The 26,953-nt window shown below is 45.0% G+C and overlaps 1 protein-coding gene across 1 annotated transcript; it reads left to right on the top strand.

The window, feature by feature from the left end:
• The first annotated feature begins 339 nt into the window (after window positions 1–339).
• LRRC69 (leucine rich repeat containing 69) lies at window positions 340–26,678 on the top strand. The gene is made up of 8 exons (XM_075270345.1): window positions 340–516; window positions 3,173–3,299; window positions 8,788–8,860; window positions 12,436–12,631; window positions 16,542–16,613; window positions 18,159–18,260; window positions 22,519–22,701; window positions 26,568–26,678. The coding sequence occupies exons 1-8, from the start codon at window positions 340–342 to the stop codon at window positions 26,676–26,678; spliced, it is 1,041 nt and encodes a 346-aa protein (XP_075126446.1).
• Window positions 26,679–26,953: the final 275 nt, after the last annotated feature.

Here is a 26,953-nt window from a genome sequence, read left to right as displayed (position 1 = left end):
TGATAAAATAAGCTACAAATCAGCGCAGGGCAATCCGGTAAAACAACCAATAAGAATCAAGCATTTAGCGACACGTGACTTTGTTCTGACCAATCAGTATACAGGTCCCTCAACTAGCGTGCTGAAGTTACGAGAGGGGAACGTTTGGCGTAAGAGAAGGGGCGGGGCCTGCCTTGTCTAATCAAATGTCACGTACAGAGAACTACCAGCGTGCCCTGACTTATCATGGCCTCTGAGGGGGATACGGCAACGTCGTTGCCTTGGTAATTATCTCGCGTCTTTTTTTTTTTTTTTTTAACCCAGTACTAGCCGGAGGATTATGGTGAGAGCGCCGGGTGTATGGCTGACATACTGGTGCTGCGGGCTATTCGGGGCAGAGCCAGGACCCTGAACCTCAATGGAAAGAGACTGCAGCGTGTGCCCGGGGCGGTGGGCAACCTGAGTCAGCTGACGTGCCTGCACCTGAAGAATAACTCGCTGTGCCAGCTGCCCGGAGAAGTCAGAGCGCTGAGCAATGTGAGAAACCCGCCCTGTAGCATATAGGATGTGTCACATGTATATATAGGGCTATACCAGGGGGATACTGTTATATAGGGCGACATTATACATATAGGAATCCTATTATGTCCCATAGTGGCCCCTGCACACAGTATTATGTCCCATAGTGACCCCTGCACACAGTATTATCCCCCATAGTGGCCCCTGCACACAGTATTATGTCCCATAGTGGCCCCTGCACACAGTATTATCCCCCATAGTGGCCCCTGCACACAGTATTATGTCCCATAGTGGCCCCTGCACACAGTATTATCCCCCATAGTGGCCCCTGCACACAGTATTATGCCCCTTAGTGGCCCCTGCACACAGTATTATGTCCCATAGTGGCCCCTGCACACAGTATTATGCCCCATAGTGGCTCCTGCACACAGTATTATGAACCATAGTGGCCCCTGCACACAGTATTATCCCCCATAGTGGCCCCTACACACACTATTATGTCCCATAGTGGCCCCTGCACACAGTATTATGCCCCATAGTGGCTCCTGCACACAGTATTATGAACCATAGTGGCCCCTGCACACAGTATTATCCCCCATAGTGGCCTCTGCACACAGTATTATCCCCCATAGTGGCCCCTGCACACAGTATTATGTCCCATAGTGGCCCCTGCACACAGTATTATGTCCCATAGTGGCCCCTGCACACAGTATTATCCCCCATAGTGGCGCCTGCACACAGTATTATACCCCATAGTGGCCCCTGCACACAGTATTATGTCCCATAGTGGCCCCTGCACACAGTATTATGTCCCATAGTGGCCCCTGCACACAGTATTATTCCCCATAGTGGCCCCTGCACACAGTATTATGTCCCATAGTGGCCCCTGCACACAGTATTATGTCCCATAGTGGCCCCTGCACACAGTATTATCCCCCATAGTGGCCCCTGCACACAGTATTATGCCCCATAGTGGCCCCTGCACACAGTATTATGCCCCATAGTGGCCCCTGCACACAGTATTATGCCCCATAGTGGCCCCTGCACACAGTATTATCCCCCATAGTGGCCCCTGCACACAGTATTATCCCCCATAGTGGCCCCTGCACACAGTATTATCCCCCATAGTGGCCCCTGCACACAGTATTATCCCCCATAGTGGCCCCTGCACACAGTATTATGTCCCATAGTGGCCCCTGCACACAGTATTATCCCCCATAGAGGCCCCTGCACACAGTATTATGTAACATAGTGGCCCCTGCACACAGTATTATGTCCCATAGTGGCCCCTGCACACAGTATTATGCCCCATAGTGGCCCCTGCACACAGTATTATCCCCCATAGTGGCCCCTGCACACAGTATTATCCCCCATAGTGGCCCCTGCACACAGTATTATCCCCCATAGTGGCCCCTGCACACAGTATTATGTCCCATAGTGGCCCCTGCACACAGTATTATCCCCCATAGTGGCCCCTGCACACAGTATTATCCCCCATAGTGGCCCCTGCACACAGTATTATGCCTCATAGTGGCCCCTGCACACAGTATTATCCCCCATAGTGGCCCCTGCACACAGTATTATCCTATTAAGAAAAAAAAGACGCAGCTGTGGCCGGGCCCCCAATGTCTCGGGCCCTGTGGCCACTGCTACCCCTGTTTACTCGGTAGTTACGCCACTGGCCTTAGATCTTCAAAATATACCTTTGTTACGTTAGGTTCACACCAGCACTGAGCTCTCCGTCCTACTGCTCCATCGTGGGAACAGAACAATGGAGAGCCAGACTGCTAAAACAGCGATTACCAGTGTAGACCTTCAGATGCCATAGACTATGATCCTCCATGCTGGATTTTTCTCTCACCAAGATTCTGCGGCAGAGTCTCTGACGCAGATATGAACCTAGCCTAAGGCAGGATTAAACCTGTGTTATATACATATGTAGCACCAACATATTATATAGCGTTTTACAGAAAATCGAAAATCAGAATGTGTAGGAGGAAACCCAAACAAATATTGGGAGAACATACAAACTCCATGCACATGTTGTACCCTGGCTGGATTCATACCTGGCACCCCATCTACTGCCCACACTTAGTATGCCTTCTTTGTGACTCTGCTAATTATGGAAGCCACCATGGTTGGAATGGCCCACCAGAGTACCAGAGATTCCTTCATTGGGCCCAGGCTCTAACATAGCAATGGTCCAGACAAAGACAACCAAATTTGAAGGGTATGATGATCTATTTTATAGGGGTCGTTGGAGGGTGGGCCCTCAGAATCATTTTACCTGGTGGACCCAAGAAGGTCGAAGTCACAACGCTTTGTTGGATCTATCAAACAACATCATTGACTTATATTTCTGTTGAGGTGTTCATCATTTTAACAAGAAATAGAAAAAATAGAGCTGCTGCAGAGCTGTTTTCCTCATAAAACATGACGGAATCTGCAATGGAGCCTAAAACTGTGGAGCTGCACCTGGTATATAGAGGGGGGTAGCAAAGCAAGCTCATGACCCCTTCAAACAGCTCCTCAGTGGGAATGCCGAGAGTCAGACCCTTACGAATCTGATAGTGATAGCCTACCCTAAGTTCTCCTATAAATCAACTTTTTTTCTGAAAATTTCATAAACATTTTTGACCTTATTCATTATTAATAATCTGCTCTATTTCCACAGCTCACAATGTTAAACTTGGGGAACAACCAGTTTGCTAAAGTTCCTGAAGAACTGAAGTATTTAACCTCTTTGCAGATATTACATCTGTTTGGTAATAGGATTACAGAGATCCCACCATGTGTGTTTGGTAAGTATAGTAACAGAAGTGTCATAGCTTGACTGACTATTATGGACTTATTTGTAGGGGACCTTGTATCAGTGGTGAGCAATATCAGAAATCAGGGGGTTTCCCACTAACAAGACTGTCTTATTACTGGGAGTCTGAACAATAGGAGTCCAGTGGTCGGTCCTACTCAGTGATTGAGAGCCTTCCCCGTATGAATGTGCATGCAAAGATCAACCATTGAGTAGGACAGCCCACTGGACTCCTAAGCCCAGAATGAGCAGTATAAGCTGAATTTTCAGCAGTTTTTGACTCGAGTCAAGCAAAAAAGAAAAAAAAATAATTTTTTTTTGGGAGGGGGGGGGGGGGTCTATTAACAGCCGCAATAGTAATGTATAGAATCTCCCATAAAATAGTGAAAAAAAAAGAAGCTTTAAAAAAAATATATAATAAAAAAATAAAGTAAATAAAAGTTGTAAATCACTCCTTTCCCTAGAATACGTATAAAAGTAGAAAATTACTATGAAGCACATACACATTAGGTATCCCTGTGTCTGACAGTGCCCGGTCTACTGAATATAGGGTATCTGCAGTGCTCCTGTTCCGTCAGGAAGGGGTTAATAGGAGCACTGCAGATACCCTATATTCAGCCAGGCTGAATTCCAAGTGGGGGGAAAAAAACCCAGTCCTCAAGCTCAGGGAAGGGGCAGACAGACAACCAAAACACCCCCTCCCCTCCCCCAGCACCCAGCAACTACTGCACCCAAAAACTCCGACCATTTTAATTTTTGAAATTTCCCAGTAGCTGCTGCATTTCCCCCCTCGGCTTATACTCGAGTCAATAAGTTTTCCTAGTTTTTTTGTGGTAAAATTAGGGGCCTCGGCTTATATTCGGGTCGGCTTATAGTCGAGTATATACGGTATTTCAATGAGTATATTATAGAGCTCAGCTCCTCCTGCTCTATAACAAAATGGGGTGGAAGTTATCATACATTATATGCAAGTTTCTGTCGTAGAATGTGTGTTAACAGTCACAAATCTTGGCACATGATAATTTTTGGCACAAAATTTTAAACTTTCGTATCCCACAAGTCACTGTTGTGAAAAGTGGCCATGTTGGGTACACCAGGGGTACTCAACTACTGTTTAGTAATGGTCCATTGACCGCATTCTGCTACCAAGTAAAGGTCCAAGCTGAAAAGCAACCGAACATATCCAGTATATTGGGTATTTTTCAGACAAAAAGACGCATCTGACTTTAATACGCACAAGAAAAATTAGGAAAAAAATATTTCCTAATGTTTCATTATACTGTGTGCGGGGGTTGGGAAAAACGTGGCATTACATTGTGCGTGGGGCCACTAAGGAGTGTTATACTGCACAAAAGAAAATCTGCAGCGGAAAAGCTGCGTTTTCTAAAACATGTCAGTTACCATTACTGCGTGTTTTTGTAAATCGCACCCTGTCAAATATAGCTATGGAAACGTTGACGTTTTCTGTATAGGTATAATAGGGGCAGAAAGTCCGCAGAGGAAAACTCTGCAAAATAGTTTTTTTTTGCTCCTATTTCCTACATGAGGCCTTAGCCTAAAGGCTGAACATTGATTTAGGGCCGCTCCCTTCCAATAGGTGGCGCTAGATTCCTTTACCAGCAAGGAAAATGAATTTGTATACCTGTAAAGCTAATCTATCTCTTGGACAATACAGTCCATTGTGCAGGTGTCATGTCATAATAGATACCTATCTGGAATCATAACGCAAAAAATAAAGAAACAATACAACGAATGTAAACCACAATACATTTTATTACATGCACAAAATGTTCCAATTAAACCCTCCCAAAAAACACTGAAAGTACAGTAGAGGTCGTGGCTAGAGATGAGCGAGTAGATATTCGATCGAATACTATGGTATTCGAAATATTCGTACTCGGTCGAATACCATGCGTAAAAAATCGATTCCCCTCCCACCTTCCCTGGCGTTTTTTTTTACACCAATAACTATGCAGGGGAAGTGGGACAGGAAGTAGGACACCGTAGGCATTGAAAAAAAATGTATACAGTGTATATTTATAGTGTGAATTTTTACTGCGTTTATCGCGTGGTATTTGACTGAGTACGAGTGTTTCGAATATCGAAGTATTCGATCAAATACTTTTGATTTTTTTTTTCTTAATAGGCCGCTACCGGCTGGAGTTACTCCAGATGGTAACGGGCCCTATTTACTTACCGATCCTGGCAGGGACCGGGATCGGTAAGTGACAGCAAGGGCCCCACAAACACTATTATTATACTCGGGGGTCTTTTCAGACCCCCGAGTATAATGATCAGCGGTAAGGGAACATAAAAAACATTGTTATTTACCTCTCCGCGCTCCAGACAGGCTTCGGGCCTAGTTGTGTGATGTCCCTGATATCACATGACCAGGGCCTGCGTCCCAGGTCATGAGACGTTCGAACGTCATTGAAAATGGCCGACACCACCGAGGACTGCAATGGAGCCGGGGATAGGTAAGTAACAGTGGTTTTATGTTTGTATCCCCCCCCCCCCCTTGGGTCTTCAATATATTGAGTGTTCCCTTTTTTTTACTTTTTGTTTTTCAGTCATTTGATTTCTTTTTGCTACTGCAGTTATTTTTGTAGGATTATAAACCCTTAGAAACTTTATATCTGAGAATGAAATCCATTTGAGCTTTCTGTGATGTTGTATTAGATGAGGAGCCAGTGCAGAGAGCCCTTATGTATAATAACAGAGGTGCTCAGCCTTGGGAGCAGCGTTCCCCTTCACCGGTGATACGTTACCGGTACTGATCCTGTAAGACATGAAGTGCGGAGCGTAACAGGCAGACTAGGAGATCTTGTAGGTTAAATGAGGCAATGAGATTCTATCTCTACAGTAACCTCCTGCCAGGAGAGGAGAGACAAGGCTTTGTCACAAGAACGTTATATAAGTGGCTGGCATAAGTGATTGTGAGACAGCCAAAGTGTAAACTAGACAAACCAGTTCAGCTAAGTACAGAATGTATATAGACCTATGAGAGAATCCAGTGACAGAAGCCTGTAGGGTTTGTGTCACTTACGTCAGTAGCATCCATTATAGTTTCTGTCTTGATTTGTTAAAAGAGTATTAAAAATGTAATGGGATTTCCCAATGCTGTAGACGTGGTCGCAATTGTGCTGTTCTTTTTACTCATTTAAATGTAAATGGCTATTCTCGGCCACCTCTCCACTCACAGTAGCCGTGAATAAGGGGCGGCAGGAGAACATTTTTGTAATAGGTGCTGTTCCCAGAAGCGGGACTTGCATCTTTCAGACCAGTGGCATAACTAGGAATGCCAGGGCCCTGTGATCGACTGACGCCGAAGACCTCGACCGACCCCCTCCTACGCATTCCTGTGCGCTCTATTATGCCCCATAGTGGCCCCTGCACACAGTATTATTCCTCATGGTGGCCCCTGCACCCAGTATTATACCCCATAGTGTCCCCTGCACACACTATTATGCCCCATAGTGGCCCCTGCACACACTATTATCCCCCACAGTGACCCCATGCACACAGTATTATGTCCCTCAGTGGCACCTCCACACAGTATTATCCCCAATAGTGGCCCCTGCACACAGTATTATCCCCAATAGTGGCCCCTGCACACAGTATTGTACCCCATAGTGGCCCCTCCACACAGTATTATCCCCAATAGTGTCCCCTGCACACAGTATTATCCCCAATAGTGGCCCTGCACACAGTATTATGTCCCACTGTGGACACCCATAAACAATTATTATACTCTGGGGTCTTTTCAGACCCCAGAGTATATCGGAGACCCAGAGGGAGAAAAACATAAAAAAAAAACTCTGTTACTCACCTATCTCCTGGCTCCTACGATGTCAGCCTCCAAAATAGTCCATATTCAATGACGTCAGACGTCACATGACCCAGGACGCAGGCCGGGGTCATGAGACGTCAGACAACTAGGCTGAAGCCTGCCCAGATCGTGGAGAGGTAAGTAACAGTGTTTTTTATGTTTCTTACCTCTCCCGGGCCGCCGATCATAATACTCGGGGGTCTGAAAAGACCCCCGAGTATAATGATAGCAGCGGTAGCGACTGTCACCGGGCCCCTAATGTCCTGGGCCCTGTGTCAGCTGCCTCTGCTGCTACGGCGGTAGTTACGCCACTGCTTCAGATATTTATGGCATATAGAAATATTCCTTTAAGGCCAGGGCCCCACATACTGGTAACGCCACAGCAAAGACCACAATGTTTTACAATCCTAGCAAAGTAGAATGGATTCTGGTTAATCCCATTCACATATTGCAAACAATAATCCGCAATGGAAATATTGCAATTTGAAAAACGTTTGTGTTTTTGCAAATCGTAGCATATCAATTATACTTATAGAAATTGGCGCTTTCTGTATAGGAATAATGGATGAAGAAAGTCCAAAGAGGAAAAGTCTACGGACTTTCTGTGGAAAGTGCTGCAGGAAAAACCGTAATACATTTCCACCACGTTTTATTCCGCAGCTTGCTATGCGGGGCCTTAGCCTAAAGAGGTTTCCCAGGACTATATTGATGATCTATCCTTAGGAGAAGTCATCAATATGTGCTTGATAAGATGAGATCAGCTGGCTGAAGAGGTACAGCTTTCTGGTCAACAGAGTGGCCTCTCCACTGAATACCACAGCACTATACATATCATAGGGGGATTGCTTGGTATTGCAGCTCAGCCCCATTCACTTGAATTGGACTGAACTGCTGCTGTACCATGTGACTGATGACTGTGATGTCACTGCCTCTTCAAGCAGTTGATTGACGGCGGTCCCAGGTAACAGATCATCAGAGATTACATATTAATGATCTACACAGTCCAGTCACATTAATGGGACCACCTGTCACTATCCAGAATAACCACCTTTGGCAGAGCGGACCGCTGCGAGACGTGCAGGAAGAGAGGGGGTGTTGTGATGATGTCACTGGGATGTTGAGCCATGCCGACTCCAGTGCCGTGTCCAACTGCACTAGGTTATGCGGTTGAGCATCCATGGCGCGAACAACCCGATCGAGGTGGTCCCACAGATTCTCGATTGGGTTCAAGTCCGGGGAATTTGCTGGCCAAGGGAGTACGGTAAACTCATTCTGGTGGTCCTCGAACCACGCACGTACACTGTGAGCTTTACGACACGTCGCATTGTCCTGCTGGTAGATGCCATCATCCTGAGGAAAAACATTTCACATGTAGGGGTGAACATGGTCTGCAAGGATAGATGCATACTTGTGCTGATCCATCGTGCCTTCCACAATGATGAGTGTACCCAGATGGCTGATGACAATTTGTATAATTATTGTCTTATTATACGGCTCATGAGAGAATAAGGTCATTTACATAAATGTTATTATATCTTTCTGGAACTATATATTATTCTGTTGGTTGAGATGGCAAATGCCTAAAAATATGTGTAAAAAAAGAAGAAAAAAAACTTTTTTTATTTCCAAAATTTCTTTTTTAATTTTCAAGATGGATTGCAAAATCTGAAATCTCTAAATCTGAACAACAATCTCATTGAGAATCTTCCTGCAGAAATTCAGAAGTAAGTAGATCAAAATGGGAATGGTAAATGTGTCTTATCATAATAAAGATGTGCCAGAATTTGTCCAAAAAGTGTCCCATACTGTGCACGATATTATATGTTCTCTATGGCGGTCATTATCTTTAGTACAACATATAGACACCGCGTTCCAAATTATTATGCAAATGCTATTTTTCTCTGATTTTCTTAATGATCGATGCAAATAACAGTCAGTATAATGTTCAAATCTTGATCCGTTAGACTATAAATCTAGTTATTCCAATGATAACATTTTTTTCTTCACAAATTAAAGCCTAAATCTACTGTTCCAAATTATTATGCAAAGCAATTTTTCTAAACATTTTATAGGTTGTAAAGAACTGAAAATGGTCATTTGTTGAATTGGCTTTTTCAATCAAAAACATTTTAAGAGTCCAAGTTACATGTTAACATAGGACTTCTTCTTTGATATCACCTTCACCATCCTTGTAGCCACTGAACTTGTGAATTTTTGGATAGTTTCTGCTTGAGCAGAGGCAGTCAGTGTCAGAGCTCAGAATCACACCCCTTATCGGCTCCTGCCTGACACCGCCCTCCTGACAGTACAGAGACTAAAAAATATATCAGGCACCAAAACTAACTGCACTTGTTGCTCAAGAATGGTGGGGGCTAGAGAAAAAAATTCCAATTGTGCTGGAATCAGTGGAACAGTGGCTATTAAATGATACAAAGGGCTGGACATGTTGCGGGTAGTGAAAGATGATCTTTAATCTGATGAATTTGTCTGACAGAAACCTTCCTCATTATACTTTTATCTGCAGGAACCCTTCTGTGCTCTGAATCAGCCACAAATCTCTGCCACAAAACTGTATGATGATCATGCTTTCACAAGTTTTTATGAAATATGTAATATTTTCATACCTGGTTGAAGGCGTTGCGCTATTTGAGAGATCATTTTTATTTCCTATATTGCTTGAAACCTGTGACCTGCGAAATAATGTGGAACATCCTTCTTAAACAAAGGCCACTGCAAAAAAAAATGTGGCAGCAGCGCCAGTGTTTCCGTAGGTATAATTGACCTACTGCAATTTCTAAAAGCGCAGCGGTTTTGGAAATCACAGTATGTCCGCTGCGCGTATTTTTTTTCGCAATGTGTGGATGGGATTTGCATAATAATTTGGAACGTGGCTTCAACGCCTTTAGACCACTTTTTGATTTGCACGTGGCCTTGCCACTTTCTGAAAGTGGACGGGAATTGGGTGGGGCTCCCACCTGTGCCGTATTCTTTATCCATAGAATAGCCATAGATTTGCGCGAGAGTGCGGGGAGGAAGGGTCTAACTTGCAAGGATGCAAGAGAAATGGTCTTATTTAGAGCGCCCTCTGCTGCCACAGGAGACATCCAGACCTGATTTTAATGAGTACTCCATCCCCCACCTGTATGTTAAATTGCCATCATGTGAGTTTGAGGCACTTCTCCATCTATACAACAATGCCGGTATCTTTGATCACAGAAATCTGAGCACTGTAGTTACAGCTGGAAGCGTTTAGAGTAAATAAGTAGTGTGAACAGGGCAGTGTGACCTATATTGCTACCCCTACGTGTTTTTCTGAAGTACAGGGATCAGCCATATTGGTCTCGGGATGTTTTTGCAAGGAGTAAGGTCATGGAGGTTAAATCAAGAGTTCTGGGTATGTTGGATAAATGGTCCATAAAACGTATTAACCATTTATTAGCCTTAAAATAGCTGGAGCTGAAAATAGCGCTAGAGGGAATGAGGTGTAGTACGTAAACAAGGACACGGTATCAAACTGTATAGAGACCTTTCCATCATTGTGCCCTGATAGCTCAGGTTTATCTACGTGGGAAGAATGTGCAAATCTGACTTCCATGATGTAATTAGGATGCCAGTGCCTCAGTCATGCACACCAATAGAGGGCGCTCACTGAGAGTGTGCAAGTCTATCTTCCATGATGTAATTAGGATGCCAGTGCCTCAAGTATGCACACCAATAGAGGGCGCTGACTGAGAATGTGCAAGTCTGTCTTCCATGATGTAATTAGGAAGACAGAGTCTCAGTCAAGCAAACCAATAGAGGGCGCTCCCTTTAACATCATGCCGACCTTCTCAGAGGCCTTTGTTTGCAATGATGTTGGGATTTTACCAGGTACAGTCTCTCAGCCAAGGACAGCTGTTTCAATGTGTTGCATCTCATCAGCTTGGCGCAGAGAGGACTGATCTGACAGAGGTGAGAGGCTTAGACAGGGTTGAGGGGATATCGTCACTCCATAGGGAGAGAACCACCATTTAGGTGTGTGGAGTCTTATTAAGCCATGAGTGCTTCACTGTAGAGATGAGCGAACATTGTTCGGATCAGCCGATCTGAACAGCACGTACCCATAGAAATGAATGGAAACACCTGTGACGCCGGCCGCCGGCAAAGTCAGCGTCACAGGTGCTTCCATTCATTTCTATGGGTTCATGCTGTTCGGATCGGCTGATCCGAACAGTGTTCGCTCATCACTACTCCACTGTGCAAAGGAACATGGAACATCATGGAAGACAGACTTGCACATTCTCAGTCAGCGCCCTCTATTGGTGTGCATGCTTGAGGCATTGGCATCCTAATTACATCATGGAAGTCAGATTTGCATATTCTTCCCATGTTCCTTTGCACAGTGGAGCGCTCATGGCTTAATAAGACTCCACACACCTAAATGGTGGTCTCTCCCTATGGAGTGACGATATCCCCTCAACCCAGGTTTATTTAGTGAGTTAGTGTTAAAGGGGTATCCAGGATGAGGAAAACATGGCTGCTTTCTTCCAAACCAATTTCACATCTGATCACACCTGGCCAGAAACTGTATAACCTAAGGGTAAGTTCACACAGGGTTTTTTTGGACCGGAACCTGAAGCGAGGCCACCTCAGGTTCCGGTCCAAATTATGGGTAGCTGCGATTGTTACGCACTCCACTCTGGATTAGGCCCAAATAAATGGGCCTAGTCGGGAGGGCGTGTCTTCAGGGGAATGTCGCAAGCCGAATCCGCCTGAAGAATGAGCATGTCGCTTCTTTTTTCCGGGCGCCGGAACAAACGGGTCCTGGAAAAAAGAACTGACCGGCTCCCATTGATTTCAATGGGAGCCGTCTTTTTGGTCAGGATTTTGAGGCGGATATGGCCTCAAAATCCTGACCGAAAAACCCTGTGTGAACTTACCCTTCCATTGAGATGTCTTAGTAGACAGTGAGTCACAGCTGCAGCAGTATAATCCTCTGGGTGTAGCCCTAACCTTACTGTACACCATGCACACCCTGCTATTTAACAGCCATGGGGTTTTATCTCCTCATTCCTAAAATAACTTCTGTGTACTTCTTCACATGCTTTGTAGTAGAGCTATTTGGAGGTGATCTAGAAGGGAATGCTCTGTACTATTGACATAACATCTTATACAGACACGTGAGCAGGGTTTTTGTGACCAAGGTTAATCCGTATAACCTGCAGAGCAGAGGTATAGTAATGCATGTATAGTGTATGTAGACCATTCCTGGTGTGTGGCATGTGTCTTGTCCTTATACTTCTCCATGTGTTTGGTGCAGGCTACAGGGTCTTGAAAACCTCAGTATAAACCATAACTGCCTACAAGACATTCCCAAGGAGCTCTGCGTCCTGCAAAATCTTTCTGAGCTGCGTTTTGGGAATAACCGACTGGTGACGCTACCAGAGCAGATCGGCCTTCTGAGCAATCTGAAGGAGCTGCATATTTATCGCAACCATCTCATCGGCCTTCCGGAGGTGAAGAGGGCTTATGTGCAATATGGTTTTTGACTTGTCAGGTCATGGGAACTGTGGGAACACAGGACAGATAAAATAAAGTAATAGGGGCAGGTGTCTGCAGATTAGGACACCTACCAGGGCTGTGGAGTCAGAGTTGGGACCAGTTTTGGGTGGAGTCAGAAACATTAGACACCAACTCCAACTTCAAAACAAAATGATTAATTATTTTTAATGATATGATTCGATTATTAATATTATATAATTAATTAGATGTATGTTTGTTACCTATTTACTTTCAGTAGAGTTTTAATGAATGAGAAGATCTTTACTGCGTCTGTCTATGACGTAACTAGGAATGGTGGGGCCCCATGGCGTACTTTTGACATGGGGCCCCCCCTCCCAGACCAATGGCCACCAAAGACCCCAACCAAATCCCCCCCCCCCCCCGCATTCCTGCACTCTCTATTATGCCCCATAGTGGCCCCTGCACACAGTATTATGCCCCATAGTGGCCCCTGCACACAGTATTATCCCCCATAGTGGCCCCTGCACACAGTATTATCCCCCATAGTGGCCCCTGCACACACTATTATGCCCCATAGTGGCCCCTGCACACACTATTATGCCCCATAGTGACCCCTGCACACACTATTATGCCCCATAGTGACCCCTGCACACACTATTATGCCCCATAGTGGCCCCTGCACACACTATTATGCCCCATAGTGGCCCCTGCACACACTATTATGCCCCATAGTGGCCCCTGCACACACTATTATGCCCCATAGTGGCCCCTGCACACACTATTATGCCCCATAGTGGCCCCTGCACACACTATTATGCCCCATAGTGGCCCCTGCACACACTATTAAGCCCCATAGTGACCCCTGCACACAGTATTATACCCCATAGTGGCTCCTGCACACAGTATTATGTCCCATAGTGGCCCCTGCACACAGTATTATGCCCCATAGTGGCCCCTGCACACACTATTATGCCCCATAGTGGCCCCTGCACACACTATTAAGCCCCATAGTGACCCCTGCACACACTACTATGCCCCATAGTGACCCCTGCACACACTATTAAGCCCCATAGTGGCCCCTGCACACACTATTATGCCCCATAGTGGCCCCTGCACACACTATTATGCCCCATAGTGGCCCCTGCACACACTATTAAGCCCCATAGTGACCCCTGCACACAGTATTATACCCCATAGTGACCCCTGCACACAGTATTATACCCCATAGTGGCTCCTGCACACAGTATTATGTCCCATAGTGGCCCCTGCACACAGTATTATACCCCATAGTGACCCCTATACATAGTATTATGCCCCACTGTGGACACCCATGAACAATTATTATACTCTGGGGCCCTGTGGCAGCCGCTGCTATCATGATATTTACGCCACTGGAGTCGATGCTTTGGCCTAGTCCGACACAACCCTGTCCTCTTCTTACAGCCCTTTAAAGAGGATTTGTCAACTCTTCTGACATGTCTGCTTAGCATATACTTGTTTTCCCTATATAAAAACAATTATGGGATATATTTTCTTATATAACTCTACATTGTGTTATTCCTCCTAGAAATGTGTGACTAAATTGACAATTGGGCGTTGCCATTTTCCTGGTGAGTGTGGGGTGTCCCTAAAGTCTGGCACGTTCTTCATTCATTGAAAAAACAAGTAGAGTGTATAGAGACGCACTGCCATCTAGTATTATGCAGCTGTCAGTTTATTCATACATTTCCAAGAGGGATTAGAGAGGAATGGCAGAACTCAGAGTTCTTATTGTTGTTATATAATAGGAGGTATGACGGGTCCCTTTAATTCTGAACTACTTGTACCCACTAGACCAGGCATGTCAAACTCAGGGTACCCCGAGGGCCACATGAGTAACAAGAGGTTGTTGCGAGGGCCGCACACAGAAGCTAATGGCTAGGGCCTAGGGGACTGATCACTAATACCATCCATCGCAAAAATCCGGCATTTCTATTGCAGGCTACATAGAATAGCCTACAATAGAAAGTATAGAATGACAGGCTGAAGCCTCACAAGGCTCCCGGCTGCCATAAAAATGCACGCAGGCCCCGAATCTTGCTCCGGGTGCCTGCAATTACCGGTAAAATGGCACCTCAGTTAAAGCTGGCAGACACCATTATTGTGTTGGAGTGCTGGGGAAGGGTTGGAGTGCTGGGGGTGCTGGGAAGGGGGGTGCTGGGGAAGGGGGGTGCTGGGGGAGGGGGGCTTCTGGATGTCTGGCCCTTTCATGAGCCTGAGGACTGTTTTTTCCCACCCACTTGCAATTCTTGCACTTGGGGGTTAATAGGAGCACTACAGACTGTAATGCTCCAATTAACCCCCAAGTGAAAGAATTACAAGGTGGGTGGGGAAAAAAAAACAGTCCTCAAGCCCAAGGAAAGGCCAGACAGACATCAAAAAGCCCCCCTCCCCCAGCACCCCAACCCTTCCCCAGCACCCCAACCCTTCCCCAGCACTCCCTCCCCCAGCACCCCAACCCTTCCCCAGCACTCCAACCCCCATCATCATAAATCTAGTATTTATCCCCTATCCATAGGATAGGGGTTAAATACTTGAAAAATCACAATTTCTTCTGCAGAAGCTTACCTGCTTCTGCTCTTCAGCCTGCGCAGCGGTCTTGTGAGACCGCATAGGACGCAGGCACACGTCGGGTGCGGGCCTGATTACGTGGCCACGTCACCCGGCGTGTGGGGAGGAGGAGTGGAGGGGGCAGAGAGGAGGGAGGAGGGGGCGGAGTGGAGGGAGGAGGGGGCGGAGTGGAGCAGGCAGGGAGACCTGCTCTCTGCGAAGGGTGAGGGGCGGCCGCTGGAGCAGCGCTGCGTCCAGCAGGGCCGCCCCAATCCACCGCTCAGTTTCCAACTGCTGATCGTGAGTTTTGTACATCTGCGGCCTGCACAAAAGTCTCAAACTTTGTCTCTAAAGTTTAGAGACAAAGTTTGAGACTTTTGTGCGGGCCGCAGATATGCCTGTAAAGGGCTGCATGCGGCCCCCGGGCTGCATGTTTGACATGCCTGCACTAGACAACTTGCCCAGCTGCCATCGTGGTACTTTTACACCATTATGTTCATGAGCGCATGTGATACCCTTCTATTAATAATCTCTGTATATCTAGTGCCAATATATTCAGTGCACCTTACAAGCGACAAACAAGTGACAAATAAACAATAGTACACAGGTTCTTGCCCATAAGAGCTTGCAATCTTTCTGCACTGTGAGTTTTGCCTGATTTTGCCTAAGTGCCCACTGCTTACTTTGGCAAGAGGAATATAAATAAAGCTGCATTAGCCCATTACCAGACAGTACATGAGCCGACACGGATATAAAGTGGAGATGTGATACGGGGTGCTGGGTAAGGAGAGGCTGGAGTCATGGTGTCTACTGTGCGAGCAAATACTAGGCCTATAGGATATAGTCAGTTATGGCCACTGGGAAACAACAGCAGTGCCTACAGTGTGAGTAATGTTTCCTACATAGGTAGTAATATAACATGAGCCCCTCATCTCTGGACGAGAAGCCTGTCCCTATATATGGAGGGTGAGGTCTGCCTGGTGCAGGGGTAGGGTCTGCTTAGTAAGTGCAACTCATGATATAGTGCTAAGACATGTCTGGATGATGCCCTATAGGCGTCCATACATATAAGGCTACTTTTAGATGGCGTCTTTTGTGCACATTTATGTAAAGCTCCCAGTTCTTTTTTTTATCCCATGGACATGGGTATTTTCAGCCAATCCGAGTGTGCGTGTGCATGGAGAAGTCCGGACAAATAGCTGTTGGCCACCTAGTGTTCAGCCATTTAAGATGTATGACTAACATAAAGGTTGTTCCATTAATGGTTTAGAGTGTAATGTCTATATTACATATAGGATTTATTTTTATCTCCAGGGGCTTTGTAGGTTGAGGAAGCTGAAAATTCTGGATGTTGCAGGAAATCAAATACAGGCCTTTCCTTCAAGAGTAAGTAATAATCCCTGAAAGTAAAGGGGTCATGCCATTTTTTATTTTGCCATCTTATTCTGCAGCGTCTTACAGATAGTATTAACACTGTCCCATATCAAGACTGACAATCGAAATTCCCTATCAGTATGTCTTTAGAGTGTGGGTGGAAACCGTGGTACCTGGAGAAAATCCACGAAACACAGGGACAACATACAAACTCCTTACACATGTTGTCCATGGATTTGAACCTAGGACTCCAGAGCTAACCACTGAACCACCATGCTGCCATAGGGTAGTGAATAAATGACTGAGTGGTGGGGGTCCAACCTCTATGGCCTAGTTCACACGGGCACTAAGGGGGCAGATTATGGCGTCATAATCCGCCCCCTCACAATGGTGGTCTATAGAGATGAGAGAACACTGTTCGGATCAGCCGATCCGAACAGCACGCTCCCATAGAAATGAATGGAGACACCTGTGACGCCGGCCGGCCGCCGGCAAAGTCAGCGTCACAGGTGCTTCCATTCATTTCTATGGGTGCGTGCTGTTCGCATCGGCTGATCCGAACAGTGTTCGCTCATCTCTAGTGGTCTATGTAGACCGCCAGGCTGCCCTTTCTTCAGACGGCTTCCGTGGCTCATTGAGCCGTAGCATCCGCCTGGCGGCAGCAACCTCCTGGGTCGGTCCATTCCTTTGAGCCTGCTCCGGAGGGGGAAGCTGCGACTGTGACAGTCGTGGCAGACGGGTTTTGACCCAAGAATGACGCGGCTCCTTGCGCCACTCTCGGTGCCAAAATCCACCCACATGCTCCACGTGTGAACTTAGCCTAAGAGACCCTCTAATCCTCTCTGCTCCAATCATTTCAATAGCAACACAGGAAATCTCTGGCACTCCTATTGACATGAATTGAGCAGGGGTGGTCAGCGTCCACACCATTATCAATGGGAGATAAAAAACACTCCATTTTTAGGGTTTGTGGAGGTTACCAGACCCTCGGTGAACCGCAATATATCCTCTATCCTATGGATAGGGAATAAATACGTTGTGTGGCACTTAAAGGTGTTGTCCAGCATTATGAAGCAGGGTCTGCTTTTTCCCCCCTGCTCAACCCCATTAAATTATATTTGGGTGAAAAATAGCACTCCCCTGTTCTATTCCAAGAAAACCCCTTCGATATCTTGTTAAAGTCCAGTCTTGCAGTAGCTGGCTGTTTACGTGAATGCAGCCATCCATGTGCCAGGGAACCATAGCGTACTTAATGAACTATGAATTGTAACTCTTGCTGGCAATCTCCAGTCTGACCTAGCCCGGATACCAGTTCTTCCAGTACTAATAATGGGATAAAGTATCCAAAACATCAGTAGGAAATCGCTACTAAACATCCACACAATCATCCATTGTGCCCAAGTGACGTCAGTGCGGCTCTTCTTGTTATAGGGCAATACCTTCCTATGAGATTCCTGCACACAGTGAATGGTTTAGGATGTGTGCCTTGGACGCATCTCTTACCCCTCTTTGTGTATCTTCACGTGTTTAGCTTGCTATGTGCACATGTTTCTACAGATGCATGAAATCCCTTTACAAGAGCTGTACTGCGAAGAAAATCCATTGCTTCAAAAGGAACCTGTGTCTGCCATTCAAGATGGAGAAATGTTATCCCTAAAGGTAAAAACGGCACAGATTCTGACTATAGGATTGCTGTATGGGATTCTCTCCTCATTCACATCTGCGTTGGAAGTTCCAGACACAGAGTCCATACAAAATGACAGTTGAAAAGTCCTGCAAGTACAACTTTTACATCCCATGAAGTTAGAGAGAAATTAATGGATACCTTAGATGCCCCATTATAGTTAGTGGGGTCCCTTGTAATCCGCTGTTGTCCATCATTAGATCAGTCCTTATTTTTTTAATCCATTTTTCTGTACATATGACAGATCTGAACACACAGTAAGTTGCCACCATGGTGTTATACCAGATGGGAATTGGTTAATACAGATGCCCCTGTATAAACTTTCTCTTACCACATTATGTAGAAAGTAACTTTATAAAATACCATGTGCTCTATACTTATCCCCATTAATGGAGTCCTTGGGGCGGTGCTGCTATCCTGAAGAGTCACACATTCTGTGCATCCACCCTACCAGGCTGGATTGGCAACCCCCGTGCTCACTACCAGGTTCCTCCTAAGATAGCTGATAGGTTGTTGGCTTGTTCTCCTGGCATATGCAATGCAGTGAGATGCACTCTGTACTCTGGGTATTCCCATCTTAAAGGGGTATTCCCAACTTGCTTGTTCACCACCTTGCAGGCTGTGTGATCTGTTCACTTCCTGGTTTTCTCAGTACATTGATGGGCGGGGTTTCACTTGCTCTGCTATCTCTCTTCATAGCAGTACATGTTTGCAGTCAGTAATGAGGGATGGTTGTAAATAAATTAGCACAGTATCAATGAAAGATGCACAATATGAAGCTGATGTAGCAGAGCTAGATTTGTTAGGTGATGAGAATCCCAAACTTACATGCTACAGGACCACGAGTCAGCTTCTAATATACTCACTTTTAGGTCTGTGTTTAATGGACTCCCTGTCTCAGCCCTTATCAGCAAAATTCAATTAACCGACTAATAACTGGAAGAGCCAGGGATAAACAGCTCATAAATACAAGCTGCTCCGAGCACTCACCTCCTCCCTCCCCTCCTGAGACCAGGGAGCTACATCACTTGTCCTGGGCGTAGAGATAAACAGCTCAGAAATACAAGCTGCACCGAGCACTCAGCTCCCCCTCCTTCCTGAGAGCAGGGCCTACATCATTTGTCCTGGTCAGAGAGATAAGATCATCCCCAGGTCCATGGTTATGGAAACGCTGTGTAAGCAAAGAAGTGAAGAATCTCAGATAGCAGCCAAACAAAGCAGTTTTGCTGAAGCAATTATTTAGGAAAAGTCTTAAATACACATAAATTGGCAGTATAGATAGGATGCTTGAGATGGGACAACCCCTTTAACAAGTTATTCCCTATCCACAGGGATACAGCTCCAGGGGCTGTATCCCTTTGGTGAAGCAGGAGCTGTCTGCTGACATTCACCAGTGCATTCACTGAGTTGAAACCAAGACATACCTCCTGCCGACCAGGACGGCGGGACACAACCTGGAATCTGGGAATGTCCCGCAGAATCTGGAACAGTTGGGAGGTATGTCTGTGCTTTCTGAAGACTCATTTGAATAAAGAAGAAATAAGAAAATTCTCCAAAATGCTGGTGTAGAGCAGAAAAATAAAGGTAGGAGAAGAATGGCCTTTCTGAAAGCTATTCCGACCTGCTGTTTGTGAAAATAGGGTTTACCAATGACAGAATCCCTTTAAGGAGCAGGTGTAGTGAACGTGTGACTATTTAGGATAGCCCTATGGATTGGGGATAAATTATTAAGATGGGAATAGCCCTTTAAATGTTGCACTACACATGGTCAAGGCAGTACACATCACTGCACTGTGTATGCTCAGGGAGTACACGACAGCTAGATAGGGATATATCAATCAGACGTGGAGGGGTGGGTGTGACCTGCATGACCCTTCAGGATGGTGACACACCCCCATGACTCTTTACTGGTGGTTACCATACAGTGTAAACTTTTATTATACATAATATAACAATAAAGACTTTATACAGGCATTTTTATAATCCTACTCTTCTCCAATATAACAACATGTTGGTGGTTTAGGAGCCTAAAAACTTGTAAGGGCCCCTTCACACGAAGTTTACGCTCCATGTATTCTGTACATTTTACACGTGTAAAAATACACGTGTGAAATGTAGTTAGCCATTGAGTTCAATGGCTTTTTCATATAATGCGCGTCCGTTATACGAACATGCCATTTAACTCAATGGCTAACTACATTTTACACGTGTATTTTTACACAGGTAAAATGTACAGAATACATGGAGCGTAAACTCTGTGTGAAGGGGCCCTAACAGGTTTCCTTTATACTGGACATTATGTCCCCATATGATCCTGGAGCCAAGATCTTTAGTTACTGTGTGAGTTTACACAAGCAAGTCCATTCAGCCAGTGAATATGTGAACTGCGTACTTTGAAGTGTATGTTTAATTTTCACTAAATGAGATGTTAGGTCACAGTATTAGTTTACAATGGACTGTTTTTATTCATATGCTAATTAGCCTCCAGCATGCACCCGGAGGTCTCAGTGAGCAGTGTATGAGAGCAGGGAAGGCTGATGAGTCATCAGCAGCAGCAACCTCCCTGCTGTCACACACAGCAGACAGTGTTCACTGAGACCTCCGGGTGCATGCTGGAGGCTAATTAGCATGTGAATAAAAGCGGGCTCAATTAAAAACAACTGCGAGGATTAACATACAAAAGGTAGGTGTGGGATAGCCTTTCTAAAGGCTATGCGTATACGTTTAGTTAAAAATTAGTTTTCCCAATGATAGAGCCCCTTTAATATGCTTCCCTCCTTGTGACCGGGCCACCCTTTAAGGCCAGGGCCTCACGTAGCGTAAATGCAGTGTTTTACATTCCCTGCAAAGTGCATGGGATTCTGGTGAATCCAATCCACACAATGCAGAAACATATGCACTATGCCTAAATACTACGATTTCCAAAAGTGTTGCGTCTTTGTAAATTGCAGCATGTCAAATATACCTATGGAAATGCCGACGTTTTCCATATAGGTATACTTGAAGCAGAAAGTCTGCAGAGGAAATCTGTGCGTACTTTCTGTGAAAAGCGCTGCGGAAAAAAACGCAATGGGTTTCCGCAACGGTTTTTCCCACAGCACTTTTTGGCTGCAACTCGCTAAATGGGGGCTGAGCCTAAAGGAGTTTTCTGGGATGAAAATATTAATGGCTTCATTACTATTAGATCGATGGGAGTCCATGGTCATGTGATGTACAGTCCTTGTCATGTGATATACAGTCCATGGTCATGTGATGTACAGTCCATGGTCATGTGATGAACACACAGGTGCAAAGATTGTTACAGTCACAGCACAGTAATCAGTATTCAGCTGGTAATGAGCTGTGCACCAGTGTGAACATCACATTACCATGGACTGTATATCACATGACCATGGACTGTACATTACATGACCATAGACTGTATATCACATGACCATGGACTGTATATCATATGACCATGGACTGTACATTACATGACCATGGACTGATTTTTATCCACTGGGAGTAAGCCATGAATGAAAGCAAGCAGAGATCTAGAAAACTGTGACAAATTGGTTCAGAAAGTGTATTGGGAAATTGTACAACTTTTCATTATATACACAATAACATTGTGTATATAGTATTGGTCTGAAAGTGACCAACCCCTTTAAGAGAAGTACGAGAACGATACAAAACTGTCACTTTTCAGGTTTTTATGTTCTTAATTCCAAGTATCACTTTTTACAGTTCACTTTCAGCTTAGTTAAAGTTTGCGCTTGTACATCGATAGTAATGCCAAGGCAGCCTTCCCTCTGCGTCCTCTCATGCCCTCGGACTTGGGCACATCACCAGCTTTCAGAGGTCCTCCCCCTTCCTTAGGCATAATACCCTGAAGGTGATGTTATCCTTGAGATTTGTGAAGGATTTCCATTTATTTTGAGCTATTACACTTGAGGAATGGGGAGGGCCCTGAAGCATCACTGCGTGCCCCACTATGAGGGCATGAGAAAGGCCAGAGGTTTACTTGGCATCACTATGGACTCGTAAGCACAATCATTAAACCAAGCTGTAAAGTGTATTGTAAAAAGTGCTAAAACCTAAAGACATCAATTCTACTGTTGCATGTGCATACAACGTCTTAGAGATTTGATTCCATAATTGCGATTGCTCTTTCACATTGTCCCCTTTGCCATTATTACTTTAGATTTATTGCACCGTGATATGCCGGCTTACTGTGTATATATAACCTTCCAGGAAATAGCAGCAAGACATATCTTAAGTCATCTGCAGGATGGAAGCTCCTTATCACTGCAAGAACAAATCAAGTGCCATCCGGATGCTAGAAGACTGCTCTCCAACAGAAATACCTGTGCCATGTGTGGAAAGTGGTTTCTAGATATGTGGCTGGAGTGTGTCAAGTTTGTGGATGTGAAGAAGGTAACAAAACAGATGTGTTATGTATGCAGGTGTGAGATCATTGGAACTTTCTACAAAGGATGTAGTAGTGGGTGCTGGCTGTATGCTAGTGGTCTCACACTGGTCCATTGTGCCAGCTGAAATTCTGGCACTTTAAAGAGGACCTTTCACCGATTTGGGCACAGGCAGTTCTGTATACTGCTGAAAAGCTGACAGTGCGCTGAATTCAGCGCACTGTCGGCTTTCCTGATCTGTGCCCCGGGTAAAGCGCTATCGGTCCTGGTACCGTAGCGCTTTACAGTCAGAAGGGCGTTTCTGACACTTAGCCAGGGACGCCCTTCTGCCCAGCAGCGCCTATCGCGCTGTACAGTGTGAGCGGGGAGGAACGACCCCCTCCTCTGCTCACAGTGCTCGTCCATAGAGGAGTATTATCAGGAGGGGAGGGGGAGTTCCTCCCCGCTCCACAGTACAGCGCGATAGGCGCTGCTGGGCAGAAGGGCGTCCCTGGCTAAGTGTCAGAAACGCCCTTCTGACTGTAAAGAGCTACGGTACCGGGACCGATAGCGCTTTACCCGGGGCACAGATCGGGAAAGCCGACAGTGCGCTGAATTCAGCACACTGTCAGCTTTCCAGCAGTATATAGAACTGCCTGTGCCCGATCTGATGAAAGGTCCTCTTTAAAGGGATTCTACCATTAAAATTAAATTTTTTGTCGGTCGCACAAACACAACATCAGTAGACCCAGATGCCTCTCGGATATTTATGGCATATCCATAGAATATGTTGTAAATGTCTAATATGAGACATACATCAGTCTCCAGGACAGGAGGCCTTAACCACCATCTCACGTCTACTGTGCACATGAAAAGCTCTCTCCATTTACTTCTATCGGAGTTACACAAATAGCCAAGTCTCTGCTCAGTTATTACGGGAATCCCCAAATAAATGGAGAAAATCATGCCTGTAATATCCAATAATAATATCTTTTAAGTAATAATGAGTGTAAGAAGACCATAACGTTCCATCTCTGTACCTCCAAACGGTTTGTATATCACTCTTTGCACTTCTTATATACATATACATTCAGCATGGGCATCTGATCTGTCATCTTCATTGTAACTGTATGACAGGGGCCTGTCTAGCCATCTGCAGTAACTAGTACCTGAACGAGTGACCGCTACATCTCTATAGGCAGGCAGCCTTGGCAATTTTTTGGAACTCCGATACCAGTAAATGATCCTCGCATGCATAGCTACTTCTCCCTTCCCTACGGCCACTTTATGGGGGCCAGGCAACTCTGTTCTCGGGATAGAAGCATGTGCCACATCTATCTCAAGGATTGGAGTAGCCTAACCTGTTCTGCCATGAATGAAGAGATGTAAATACCCCTATAGGTAGAGATTATATGTAGTCAATGTCTGATTCACACTGTTGCTCTACCACAGCCGTAACACGATATACAGAGATAGAGGCAGCAAGGAAAAGAACACGTCAGACACTGACACATGGGATTCTGTAATTAGACACATGGGAAACTCGATTTAGCAATATTAACAATATTTTCGGCAAGCGATATGTAGTCAAAACAGCCCGTGAGATGGGGGAAGGGAGAGAAAGCGATGACTGTTTATAGTAAATGGAACTTACTGAGACCTAGAAAGTAACATTGTGGATGAGGAATGTAACATAACGGCAACATAACAACCTCCAAAAAACGGAAATACCAGCACTGTATTCTAAGAGTGGAGACCAGTCGCTGTCTTAAAGGAGTATTCCCATCGAAATATCCCTAAGTTGGGAGTTACGGAAACAGTGTAACAGTATGCTATGCTGTTTCTGTAACTATAGGAGCTGCCTAACTCTTATTTACTTCTAGGAAGGTTATGGAAACGCGTAGAACAGTCGAGTTGGGCTGTTTCCATAACTCCCAACAACATCAGGGAAACGGAGACATGAAAAGCTGAGATGGGAATATCATTTTATTAACTAAATACAATTCTAACTTGGATAATGGACATGGCTAGCATGGATTTCAATTGTGGTGCAGGAATGTGCCAGATTTATTAAGAGTCTCTTAAAGAGATTCTATCATTAAAATGCAATTTTTCTGGGTACCATGCAGGAATAGCCTTAAGAAAGGCTATTCTTCTCCTACCTTTAGATGCCTTCTCCGCGCCGCTGTTCGGTATATAATCTAGTTTTCGTCGGTATGCAAATGAGTTCTCTCACCACACTGGGGGCGGTCCCCAGCAGTCAAACAGCACTGGGGGCGTCCCCAATGCTATGAGAGAATTCTCCAGCGCCGTCTCCATCTTCAGGAATGGGTCTTCTTCATTTGTTCTTCCGACACTGACTTCAAACTTCTAGGCCTCAGGCAGCTGACTGCGCATGCCTGACAGCCACAAGTAAGTGGCCTCTTACAATACTGTGTAAGCAGCCATTTTCTTGTGGCCTGTGGGCATGCACAGTAGGCTTTGCCCTAGGCCCGAGGCCTAGAAGATTGAAGCCAGTGCCGGAAGAAGAAACGAAGAAGACCCATTCCTGAAGAAGATGAAGCTGGCGCTGGAGAATTCTCTCGCAGCATTGGTACGCTCCCAGTGCTGCAAGAGAACTCATTTGCATACCAATGAAAACCAAGATTTCCACTGAACAGTGGCCCGGAGAAGACATCTAAAGGTAGTAGAAGAATGGCCTTTCTTAAGGCTAATCCTATGTGGTACCCAGAAAAAATAGAATTTTAATGATAGGATCACTTTAATTATTCAGTGGCATCTTGTGCCATTGTGGGAATTGGTTAAAGGGGTTAGGCCATGAGAAATATTTATCCTCTGTAGGATATAGGATAAATAGTATGACTGCGACCCCCCCCCCCCCCCAATCCTAACAGTACAGCACTTGGGTATGGAAACATCTTGAATGGCAATAAAAATCCAACAACCAGTGGCTCTGAATGAATAAAGCATAGCTTTTATTTAAATAGCCATATCACAAAAAAAAATCACATAAAGAAGAGCGTATAAAACCCCATGTGTACTGGACTGGCTGACGTGTTTCGGGGAAGAAGGTGTCCCCGTAATCATAGCCTGCCATTTAAGTTGTTTCCGAAACCCGTCAGCCAGTCCAGTACACATTGGGTTTTATACCTCCCTCTTTGTGTGTTTTCAATTTTATAATAAAGCTACGTTTTAATCATTTGGAGTCACCGGTTGCTGGATTTTTATTGCTGTTCAAGTTGTTTCCATGGATGAAATATCCATGAGGATATTTCATCCATGCAACGGCAGCCCCAGGTGGACAGTGTTATCAATGACAATAGAAGCACTACATATACCGTGAGTGGGCTGCGTGTTAATATTTCTTTTGCATACAGCACTTGGGTATCTCTAGCAATCCCATTGAAGTAAACAGGAGTGTGTGTACGTTTCAACCAGCAGATGTGCACTAACATTCAGCTTTACATCACAACAGGTATAAAACATCCCCCATTCTCAGGATCAGTGGGGTTCCCAGTATTAGGGGGCATTCACACGATGTAACGCGGCGTTGATTCTGACATGATAACTCGTGTCAGAATCAGCGCTGCAAAACAGAATCCCATTGACTTCAATGTGTTGCGCGCGTTAAACGGAACCCATTGAAGTCAATGGGATTCTGTTTTGCAGCGCTGATTCTTACGTGAGTTATTGTGTCAGACTCAATGCCTCGTTACATCGCTTGAATGCCCCCTTAATAACTTCCTCCATTGTCTATGTTATAAAGGCCATAGCTAGAAGCCTAACCAAATATGTTTCCGTTCACATTACTGTCATGTTCTCCTCTATTTGTAGATTTATTGATAAGCAAATGTATTATAAACGATTAATGAAATGTTTTTCCCATATCTACAGAAAATGAAGACCTCAAACAATATACAGCTCTTACCCGTGAAGATCTTGCTATGTTCTTACCAGTGCTTTAACCAGAGGCATAGTGATATTTTTGGAGTCGCGGTGCAGTGAGCGGCCTAAGGACTTTTTATGACATTTTATACGATCTATACAATGTACAGTATTCCAATAAATATGTGGTTTATGTAATTGTCACTGATAGCAGTACCATTGCTATGTATAGTATTATGTATGCTATAAGAATACCCTATAAAACTGTATGTTTTTATAGTTCATAAGCAATATTATACCCTAGTATGCACACCTCAGCTGCTGCTGAACCTCTTTTTAAAGAGAAAAAGGGAGATTTTTTGACCACTATTTAACCATTTGATATAAAATCCACT

Source organism: Leptodactylus fuscus, chromosome 4 (genome assembly GCF_031893055.1).
Source record: "Leptodactylus fuscus isolate aLepFus1 chromosome 4, aLepFus1.hap2, whole genome shotgun sequence".
In the NCBI taxonomy this organism is placed as follows: Eukaryota; Metazoa; Chordata; class Amphibia; order Anura; family Leptodactylidae; genus Leptodactylus; species Leptodactylus fuscus.
Note: the sequence above shows the minus strand (reverse complement) of the source record. Positions and strands in the feature narration are given on the sequence as shown.